Source organism: Leiobunum rupestre, chromosome 11 (assembly GCF_980474605.1).
Source record: "Leiobunum rupestre chromosome 11, qqLeiRupe1.1.hap1, whole genome shotgun sequence".
Taxonomy (NCBI): Eukaryota; Metazoa; Arthropoda; class Arachnida; order Opiliones; family Sclerosomatidae; genus Leiobunum; species Leiobunum rupestre.
Genome location: NC_143394.1, coordinates 10,693,761 through 10,705,000, shown reverse-complemented (window position 1 = coordinate 10,705,000; position 11,240 = coordinate 10,693,761). Strand labels below are relative to the sequence as shown.

Sequence of the window (11,240 nt, the reverse complement as noted above, 5' to 3'; positions counted from 1 at the left end):
GAACAAATTTGTGCAATTCTGTTTAATTTAGGGCTGTGCGAGTATTCGAAAATCATTTAGTACTCGTCCTTTTTTGAGGTCAAGTACTCGAACTCGACCTCGAATAAGTATTTGGAGAATACTCGTCAATTATCGAGTACCAAAAAAATTGCATATTCGGGTACTGATTACTCGAATAAGCTCCTCTTTAAACTCGTCGAGTATTCGTTTTTCTATCATCGTTCCAAGAGGGGATTTTACAACTTTTTTTGGGGGGGGGGGGGGGGCAATAAACGGTACCTACCAAGTTGTGGAAACTGTGGTTCATTTAAATTAAAGGAATATGTTTCAGCATTGGAAGTTACTTTATACTCTTTTTAAATTTAATTTCCTAATTACTTGAATAAAACCAGCTCCTAATCAACCACTCGATAACCCGACTCGTTAAGAATATAACTCGAGGTTTCTTTAGTTATACGACTCGAATAAGAAAAAGTTTCCCCTTAATCAAGTACTCGATTACTCGGCTCAACTTCAATATTACTCGACTCGAATACTCGATGAAAAAATTTCATACTCGATACCCGACTCGAATACTCGATGGAAAAAAAATCGTACTCGATACCCGACTCGAATACTTGATAAACAAATTTCGTACTCGATACCCGACTCGATTGCCTTAAACCACTAATCGCACAGCCCTACTGTTTATACCATAAGACTATTAATGAAACGAATGTCATTCTAACTGACCAAACTGGCTATATGAAACCACCTGGCGGTGAAAAACTGAAACTTATGCACAAATCCCCAAAAGCATGCCACCGGAAACTGCTTCGTAGATGGCCAGAGGTAGTATAGGTTGTAGGGGTGAGCGGGATTCATGATTTGCTCTTTTTATCCGCCAGGTAGCGTAAATACTAATTTTAATCTCTCTCTCCTGTCTGGTGCTGTATACATGGCCTTTATGCCCAATTCAAACTTAGGGGGCCTTGATAATCTTATGTTTATACTTATTAAGAATTATCAAACACCCCAATCCACTAGCCGGGTGGTTTTCCCGTTCTCTGCTGGCCAGCGCTAAAAAAAGTTTAATTCAACTTCACCCATCCTAGAGCATTTACATATAATACCATAAGCCTATCATAAGGTCCCCATACGCATTTTTTTTTGACGATCACATACCCGTTATTAAGAGGTAGGTATTCAAAATCTGCACCTCCTAGGGGCTACGTCCTCAACTATACATTTCTTAATTAAATTTCGCGAAATGCATTATGAATGCGCACAAACCATGTGCGAACGTTTTTAAACTTAGAACCACGCGGGAGAAATCTCCGCCGCGAGCCCTTAGCACCGTAGCCAAGGCTTAATCGCAATTTTATCGCTTTAAAACCTAAAGTTAACACTTATCTTTGCAAAATGATTCATCAGAACCTAAAACTGGCTATTAGAAATAAAAGTTGTGTTTCTGAAGGTATTTATTTTTCGAATTTGAGATTTAGACGCGTTTTTGTGGCATTTATTAACCCGCGCGTGGCTACTCTACCATGTAATATAATGTTTTAGATGTAGAAATTTTAAAAATAAGATATCGCTACTGCCCTATCGTCGTACGTTAATTTTCTTCTCGCATGGACAATGCCGCAAACATGGGGCTCAATGCTAGACCTTTACTTATGGGGACTTTATGATAGGCTTATGATAATACTAATAATAATCAGCTTAGCTAATAACCAAGGAACCACACAGGCTTAAGTCCAATAGGGACGCCAATTACCGGTGGCCGGGTTCAATTGCGTAAAACGGTGGTGGCGAGCCCAGCAGGGAGAGAACTTTCAAACTCAACGTTGAAGGAGTGGTTCCGAGTTTTCACCCAGTGCTACAAACTGGGATCGAACCCAGTTCCTCTTGCTGCGAGCCGAAAATGCTAACGCCTTCGCCACCCCACCGTTTTAGTATACTTCACAAAGCGGTGCTATTTTGGTATTTACTTAAATCTGGCGTATTATGGACATGGTTAATTATTAATTAATTAATTTAATTTTCTTCTTACGCTTCCGAGAGGTGACTATTTAGGAAAATGTTTTAATTTGAGACAAATCCATTTTCAGAGCCGGCATTCTCCCGTACACAATACCTCTGGAGATCTCGCGTTACTTAGTCAATGAAACTGAGTACGTCCCGATGAGCTCGGCATTGGGCAATCTAGGCGTCATCAGCAACATGTTCATCAGAACGGAAGTCTACGGTTTGATTCAGGTTTAGGAGATTTCCAACTAATATGTAGACTTTGTTTCTCGCCATCTAGTGGGCACCAACATTTGCAATAAACTGCTTTAAAGGCCGTTTCTTTGCGTCTAGAAACAGCGCTAAAAATTGATTTTCTTTGGTGTTTCCAAAGTAGTCGCTATACAAGGTAGCAGCACGGCGTGACATTATCAAATGAAACTATTTGATAAGAAATGAAACAGTCTATGAATGTTAACATCCCATGAAACAATAGAAAAACATGAAAAAATGTTGAAAAGTGAATACCCGTAACACATTTCATGAACTCGTTAAATGGTGATTTAGTTTATGGAACTTGTCTATTGCCACCCTAAATATCGATCCTAGCTATAATAACGAAGTAAACCTCATAGCTTTTATTTATTTATCTCCTTAATTTCTATTCGTTTTGGTTGGTATTTTCTAAAGCGCCAAGCATTAGCTAAGGTGCCCTACATAATGAAAGTATTTTTCAAAACATAGCAATATTATAAGTGATTTATTAACAAAATATATAAGATATCGTTCCTTCAGTGTATACAATGGTTTCTTTTAAAATTTTACCTATAAATGAGTCATTTTAAGCACTCAATTTAAAATAGAAGACAACCTTCGCCCTAACCTACGTTTTTTGCCGAAACAAAGTCTATTAAATAACAGCATTAATTCATTTATGCAACTGAACACATTAAATTTTTTATTTTCTTCAAAGGGGTACCTTTTAAACTTGAGTTTACCGACGTACAATCGACTGGGATGGAAGGACATTCGGAACCTGAGCGTCCAACCGCAGTACTTGCAATCGACCGCTCTTAGTATGCTTTGCAGTCAGGACTACCCTGCTTGCGTCAAACAAGCCGTCCGGTTCTTCAACAATTGGAAAATGAATCCCCAGGCAACAGTGTAATTTAGTTATATTTATCCCCTAAATTTATGGGTAGTGAATTCTGGGTTACGTCAAGTTGATCAGACTTTAGATAGAATATCAAGAATTCTTTTATTTTCAATTGGGATCATTAAACAGGAATAACAATATTTGAGGTCGTTTTAAAATACCTAAAGTGTTACCAGATGGCGTTGAAAGCAATTTTGTTAATAATTTTTACATAAATCCTCGTTTAATTTTTGTTTCATAAATCAGTAAGTGTTCATTTAAATGGGTGCCATCTATCATAACTAAAAGCATAAAAATCGAAATTCTATGGGCTTCGCTCTAAGTATTTGTTTCCCTGTATGTGATCCGTTGACCTTGCAATATCAGTAATAATATAAAAGTAATCAAAATTGTAGCTCACAAACGCCCATATACGTTTTCGAAAGTGGTTAACTCAATTTAAAATAATTATCTACAATTCTATTGGCACAAACTAGTACATTTTTAGCTCAAAATTTAAATTTGATCAGACATTCTTGATAACTTGACGCACCCATCTTACTAGTCAGGCTTGCTAAAAGAATTGCCCATTCTTATTCTGATTAAAGGTGACATCTACTGGTTGTTTAATTCACTAGTCGAATTAATTACGTCATTTAATACCGTAGACTGAACCCTAATTGGCGGAAACTAATTTACTGTGTCGGAATTGCCCATGGAACGCCTTCCGATTGGGACTTCGTTTGGCACAGATACTTGATCGAATCCGTTCCTTCTGAGAAAAGCAAACTCAGGAGTGCGTTGTCTTGTACCAGGGAAATGTGGCTACTATCCAAGTAATTTTTTAAAAACCATTTTATTGACGTCGGAGCTACCATCTACTGGCTAAAGCTTTAATCATTTTAGTTTTAAGTAGTTTAATTTTAAAAGAATTAGGAAGTTTTTAGTGTAAGAAATAGATAGCCCATTAAGTTTTAAAAATTTTCAGGGAGTTTCATGTTAGAAATTGTTAGGTAATTTAATTTAAGAAATTTTTAAGTAATTTAGGTTAAGATGTTGTTAGGTTATTTGTGTTTAGAAGTTTTCAAGTAGTTTAAATTAAGACATTTGCAGATAGTTTAGTTTAAATTTTTTTCGGTAGTTCAACAATTTAAATTGTCAAGTGGTTTAATGTTAAAAATTTTCAGGTAGTTTAAGGATATGAATTTTCAGGTAGTTTAACGTTAGAAATATTCAGATAGTTTAACGTTAGAAATTTTCAGGTAATTTAACGTTAGAACTTTTTAGGTAGTTTAATATTAGGAATTTTCAGGTAGTTTAATAATAGGAATTTCCAGGTAGTTTAATATCAGGAATTTCCAGGTAGTTTAACATTAGGAATTTCCAGGTAGTTTAATATTAGGAATTTCCGTATAGTTTAATGTTAGTTTATTACAGGCTGTTGGGTTAAAAAAATCTTTGCGTAATTTTCATTTAGTTGTAGAAGTTTTCAGATAGTTTAGTTTGAGAAAGTTTTAGCTAGTTAGTAGTTATGTTTGATAATTTTTTAGGTATTTTAGTTCTAAAACATTTTGGTTGGTTTCCTTTTTGAAATGTTTTTAATAGTTTAGTTGTAAAAGTTTTTGGTAGTTTAGTTGTAAAAGTTTTTGGTAATTTAGTTGTAAAAGTGTTTGGTAGTTTAGTTGTAAAAGTTTTTGGTAGTTTAGTTGTAAAAGTGTTTGGTAGTTTAGTTGTAAAAGTTTTTGGTATGTTAGTTGTAAAAGTGTTTGGTAGTTTAGTTGTAAAAGTTTTTCGTAGTCAGTTTTTGAATATTTTAGATAGTCAGTTCGATAATTTTTAATTGTATTTTATAATCTATAAATATTTTAGAATTTTTAAATAGTCATCCTTTTAGAGTTTTTAGGTAGTTAGAAGGCAGCTCAATTGGACGCGTCTATTAAGGTATAATTAGTTTTCATAGAGTTTCTAACTATCATTGTTGGTTAGACTACTGCACATGTCATTGGAAGACGACGGTATCTCCCAACAAGATGCTCCCACAGTAATCGCTCAAGTGGCATCTACTGACCACGGGAGGGAGCTAGCGTTCAACTACGTCAGAGAAAACTGGGATACTTTGTATCGAATGTGAGGATCACGTGGTTTAGCTTCTTTTTATTTTGGTGTTGAATTAATTTCGTTACGTTTTTCGTTAGGTTTGGAGATATAACGTTTAGTCTTTCGGACATTCTTGGGGTGGTAGCTGGAAGATTGTACACGCAAGCAGAATTGGACGATGTAAGAGATTAATCCAAGAAGTTTTTTTGTACTGAATCTAAAATTTAACTAAAAATTGCGTGTTCTGGCCTTCTGGGTCGTGTAATTACACAAGCGTCATTTCAGCAGACGACCGTTTCTAGAACCCCGAGCAGGGCTGGACATAAGGCACCAGTCACGGCATTTGACAAATAAAATAAATGCTCTGACTACTAAAATTAATCGAAATCTGGGGGCTCACTAGTCAAAGTGGCGGAGTGGTTAGCAGCAAGAGGAGCCGGCTTCGATCCCAGCATGTGGCCCTGGCTGAAAACTCGGAACAACTCCTTCCGCGTTGAGTTTGCAATTTCTCTCCCCACTGGTGTAAGGGGTTTCCCCCCGAGCCCTTCGGTTTCCCCTTCCACAAAAACTTGTTGAGGTTAACGGTAATAGTTAGTGTAGGGAGCAGGGCTAGCCACCACCCTCCTACGCATTATAACCCGGCCACCTGAATTAATGGCTTCAAAAGTCGCTTGATGACTTAGGCCTAAGGTGGTGCCTTGGGTATTAGCATAGCTGATTATTATTATTATTATTATTATTATAGTGAAAAATTTCACCACATTTCCTTAAATAATGGCGAATATGGCGTATCATAAATTTATTGTTCACCAACCCCATTTTATTTAAAAAAAATCACAACATTTTTGTAGAGCTTATACAATTTCTTATTCAGAATGTCTATCTCAAATTAAAGCGTCATTTGAAGATATTGTCAATGAAAATATTTTAAACTATTCAAAGACTCGTAACTCAACTGATAATAATCTCCGATTTTAATTCTGTCGGGTAAAGCAATTTTAATGTTGGCTTTCCTCATGGTTTTTATACCTCAATCCCAATTTTTACCCCCATTAGTCAGTGTCAGCTAGGAGCAACAAACACAAGGAGAAAGCTGTTGGCCTTTAAACACGCTAACGCAGTGTTGTGTACAAATTTCATTGGACGAACCTTTAAGCTGAACGTTTTACGGGCGGGGGGAAGACAAATTCCGAATTTTCCCTTCCCGACGGCAGCAGGCGCTAAAGCGTCTAGCCAATGAAAACTGTACACAAGAAAATGCACCATTTTGGACGGGTTGCGTTCTCCTTGAGTGTGGTGCGGTGTTTGTTGCTCCTAGGTGTCAGTGACTACTAAAATAAATCAAGATAGGAGGCTGACTACTAAAAAAATATCCAACACTGACCCCGAGAGTTTTGCTAATTAATAATTCAGCAATGCAATGGCGCTATGGCGTGCTAGCCGCCATGCCAGGATTTTGGGTTTAAATTAAATGGCTGATGCTCCATGTTTAAGGTGTTTTTGGGTTCAAATTAAGAAGCAAAGTCTTGGGGTTTTTGAGTTCGAATTAAGACGCAAAAACTTAAATTTCATTCGTTAAAATTCAGACGTAAAATCTTCGTTTTTTTGGGATGAAATTAAGATGAAAAGCTTTGATTTTATTGGCTCTAATTAAGACGCAAAATCTTCGTATTTTTGGGATGAAATTAATAAGAAAAAGCTATTATATTGGTTCAAATTTTGACGCAAAACATTCGTATTTAAGGGATGAAATCAAGATGCAAAAGCTTCGTGTTTTAGTTTGAGTTTAACCGCAAAGGTTTAGAACTTGTTTAGGGGTTGGAAATGGAATTAAGGCGCAAAGGCTTCGTGTTTTAGTTTAAGTTTAGCCGCAAAGGCTTCTTGTTTAGGGGTTGGAATTTGGAATTAAGACGCAAAGGCTTCGTGTTTTAGTTTGTGTTTAGCCGCAAAGGCTTCTTGTTTAGGGGTTGGAATTTGGAATTAAGACGCAAAGGCTTCGTGTTTTAGTTTGAGGTTAGCCGCAAAGGCTTCTTCTTTATTGATGGAAATTTGGAATTAAGACGCAAAGGCTTCGTGTTTTAGTTTGAGTTTAGCCGCAAAGGCTTCTTGTTTAGGGGTTGGAATTTGGAATTAAGACGCAAAGGCTTCATGTTTTAGCAAGAATGTATTGAAGTTACTAAGAATATTGGACTACAGGTTTCTGATTCCCATCCTCGCAGCCTTTGTCCCTTAAATTCGTCTGCTTTCCCATTCAAGTTTTCTATATGGTGTGACCTTGAATGCGCCTTAAATGCAGACGACCTTTCTCCACAAAAGTTGTGAGGAAGGTACCAGGGGTTAATTCTATTCGGAAATATTCTTAGTAACTTCAATACATTCTTGGTTTTAGTTTGAGTTTAGCCGCAAAGGCTTCTTGTTTATTGGTGGAAATTTGGAATTAAGACATAAAGGCTTTATGTTTTAGTTTGAGTTTAGCCGCAAAGGCTTCATGTTTAGGGGTTGGAATTTGGTATTAAGACGCAAAGGCTTCGTGTTTTGAGTAGGAATTAAGACAGTTAATAAGCATGTTCTAAGCTCAAATATAAGAAGCCGAAACGGCGTGTTTTGGGTTCTAATTAAACTCTTAAAAGGCTGAATGTCCTAAAGTAAATCATCTATTTTACAGTTTGTGGCGTTTAAGAACAAAGTCTTCGCTGAAAACAAGGAAGGCACGGGCAAAAACGCCTTCATCAGAGCCATAGAAGTCATCAACTCCAACATGCAATTCATGAACCGATCTTACGAAGAAATTACTTCGTGGCTCAAAGGCAGAACGCCCAACCAAACCAACCACATCAAAGTAAACCCCACCACCCAAAATACAACCGGAGATTTACCACCGACCACTGACAGACCTAGCACCAGCGGGGACACCAACCGTAACAACGATACTGATAATAACAACCGTAATAATAGCAGTAGCGGAGGAAGTTCGCGAGGCACCAATAGTGGAGACACTAACAGAGGCACCAATAGTGGAGACACTAACAGAGGCACCAATAGTGGCGACACTAACAGAGGCACAATTAGTGGTTCTGATACGAGATTAAACGAAAACAAAAACAACCAAAATAATAACGGCAAAAGCAGAGAGCCAACTGCGCAAGGAAGTAATAGCAGAGGGACATCTAGCGGCAGTGATTCAAATTCGAACAGGGGCACTAACCGGGAATCGAATTTTAATTCCAATGATAAAGACAATAGGCGGACAAACGCGCCTTTTCAACCAATCCAGGACATGAGCCCAAGCAGGGGATCCGTAGCTGAGTCTGAAGGTCGCGGGGGAGGCGAGAGAGGGTAAAGGCCTTGGCTAAAGCTACTTGCAATCAAAAATGCGTCTCGTACAATTATCCATCAATATGACGCAGCCAAGGGCTATCTGATAGTTTTAACAAATGTGAACCTCTTTATGCGTCTATATTAAAAGGTCGTGAAAGTTTCAGCTCGCACCGTGGAATTTAAATTTCTCGTTACGCGTTTTCTGAAATGCGGATTGATTTTAAGCCCAAAACAAAGAACAGAAATTGGTCCTCAAATTCTAATTGGCTGATTGAAATTTTCATCGATCCTTTGATATAGGAGCAAAAAGAAATGAACTACCAATTGGGGGTTCTCCATTTTGCTTAAAACTCAGAACGAATTTTGCCAAGACTATTTTATCAGTCTTAACTTTAAATTATATATTTTCGCCTCTAAACGCTGCACTGCCGAAGGAGACTACCCGAGGTGGTTATCTCTGATTTGATTCAAACTCGGGTGGTAAGTAGACCTTCGTGTAACTTGAAAATCCCTAAAAGGGTGGACAAGAATGGGCTTTCGTTTTGCCATGGCTACCAATAATGTTTTTCACAACTTAAAAACTGATTTTCTCTATGAAAATTAACATGGGAAAATCAAAGATTTTAAGGGACCCCCCCCCTAACAATATTTTTTAAAAAATTAAAAAAGGTTCATCAATTAGATACATAATTCAGATCAGGGCTAAATCTGGTATATTTGGACCAATATACGTCAATTTTGGTAAATATGAGAAAATATATATATATACGAGTAATCAGTTTTTAAGTTGTGAAAAACCTTTTTGGTTGCCATGGCATAACGCAAGCCCATTCTTGTCCACTCTTTTAGGGATTTTCAAGTTACATGAAGGTCTACTTACCACCCGAGTTTGAACCAAATCGGAGATAACCACCTCGGGTAGTATCCTTGTGAGTAATAATAGGGATCCATAATGATACTTGGAATGATCAACTACCCATATTTCGCTGGGAATTTTGTGGAGGAGGTTAAAGGGCCACAGAATCGTTCGAATTGCACTAGTTTCCCCAGGGAAAATGCCAAATTATGATTGATCAAATCTGATATTAAGAGGTAAGGAATGGGAGAGCTACCTGAAATTTAGACTTCAATTTTCCACTGATTCTGTAGCTTTTTAATTGGTTTGAGATAACACTATACAAGGTGGAAGCTCTAACTTTTAATTGGCCGTTGAAAGCCTACAAATTTCGCCCAGTCATGGCCGCCGCCAACAAAAAGGGAAGACGTTGGCTCGGAAAATTTACACATCAAAAAATTAATTTAAGAAATCCCAATTCGTATTCTCATTGATGTTTTGGATAGATTAAAATGTTCTTAACAAAATTTACCTATTTGATAATTAGTTCAAGTCCGCTGAAGGTTAAAAATGCGAATGATTTTCATAAAATGTTGATTTTAGCCAAAGTTTGAAACTAGCGTTCTCAAATCGGACGCAAAAACGAGCGCGAAAGTATGGTTTGACTATAAGCCCCGCCTACAAAGTTCCACGTAACGTTATGGATTCCTAGTAACATAAAACAATTTACTTAATTTTGACCAAATTCTTAGTTAATTTTCTATTTGATAGGTAATTTGCTTAAGGAAAAGTGCAATTTAAATAAGAGTCGTTTATACAATTTCCAGTAGGTGACGTATTTGTACTTTCATAAGTTAAAAGAAGGGATTTTTTATATTTGCTTTAAGCAACAGTGAGTCCTTAGGGGACTGAACTGAACTAAATTAATGAGCGTTTAATTACTCCATCTCGTGAGTTAATTTTGTATTAAAATCCGTCCTAATACAATTTTTTGTAAACAATAGAGGGTTAAGCCCGTGTAAGAAAACGTGTACGGAGAACGTGTATTATTGTAGGACTATCGCGCGCAGTTCACTCTAGAGCGTGCTTAATCCGTCAACTTACGTTTTCCACGATTGTTGATAGAAATTGAAGTGACGCAGTTTGAGATTAATTTACGTTGAGATTGAACAAAAAAGACTTTTAGAGGGTGAAGATGCATTACGGCAAAAACATGTAAATTACTAAATTTATATTTCAATTGGGGATTCGACGTTTTTTGCACTTTTTAAGAGGCGTATTTGTAGCACCTTTTTTATGTAAAGAAATTCAATTGTTTTAATAAAAAAACCAAAATAACTCGGTGATTTTAAAAAATATTCCGCTTCTGTCAAATTTAATTTGCTCAAAAAGGAAAATATTGTCGGGCTCACGAGAACTAAAAATGCAATTAAGGAATAGCAAACCTATTGCGTTAGAAGCATCATATTATTCTTGAAATAAAATAAAATCTTAACAGTAGTTAGGAAAAAATATATATGTTAGACGAGAAAAATATCCATCTAGTGCATCGACGCACGGAGAAATCGTACGGAGTCGTATTGCCAGTGGGGCTTCAATAACGGATTTTATACTAAGTTTCCACTTGCTCGTAGAATAAGTTTCCACTTGCTCGTAGACTAAGTTACCACTTGCTCGTAGACTAAGTTACCACTTGCTCGTAGACTAAGTTACCACTTGCTCGTAGACTAAGTTACCACTTGCTCGTAGACTAAGTTACCACTTGCTCGTAGACTAAGTTACCACTTGCTCGTAGACTAAGTTACCACTTGCTCGTAGACTAAGTTTCCACTTGCTCGTAGACTAAGTTTCCACTTGCTCGTAGAC

General features: G+C 37.0%; 1 protein-coding gene across 2 annotated transcripts in view; it reads left to right on the top strand.

Annotated features, from left to right (window-relative positions):
* The window catches only part of LOC149921304 (aminopeptidase N-like), a 78,447-nt gene extending 67,735 nt beyond the window's left edge, over nucleotides 1-10,712 (top strand). For both annotated transcript variants that reach the window (XM_090163822.1, XM_090163823.1), the window contains 6 exons: nucleotides 2,094-2,241; nucleotides 2,963-3,153; nucleotides 3,793-3,960; nucleotides 5,111-5,251; nucleotides 5,320-5,401; nucleotides 7,887-10,712. In XM_090163822.1, coding sequence (XP_090019948.1) covers nucleotides 2,094-2,241; nucleotides 2,963-3,153; nucleotides 3,793-3,960; nucleotides 5,111-5,251; nucleotides 5,320-5,401; nucleotides 7,887-8,561 — 1,405 coding nt within the window. In that variant the 3' untranslated portion in view covers nucleotides 8,562-10,712. The remainder of the gene's footprint in view (nucleotides 1-2,093; nucleotides 2,242-2,962; nucleotides 3,154-3,792; nucleotides 3,961-5,110; nucleotides 5,252-5,319; nucleotides 5,402-7,886) is intronic.
* The last annotated feature ends 528 nt before the right edge of the window (nucleotides 10,713-11,240 follow it).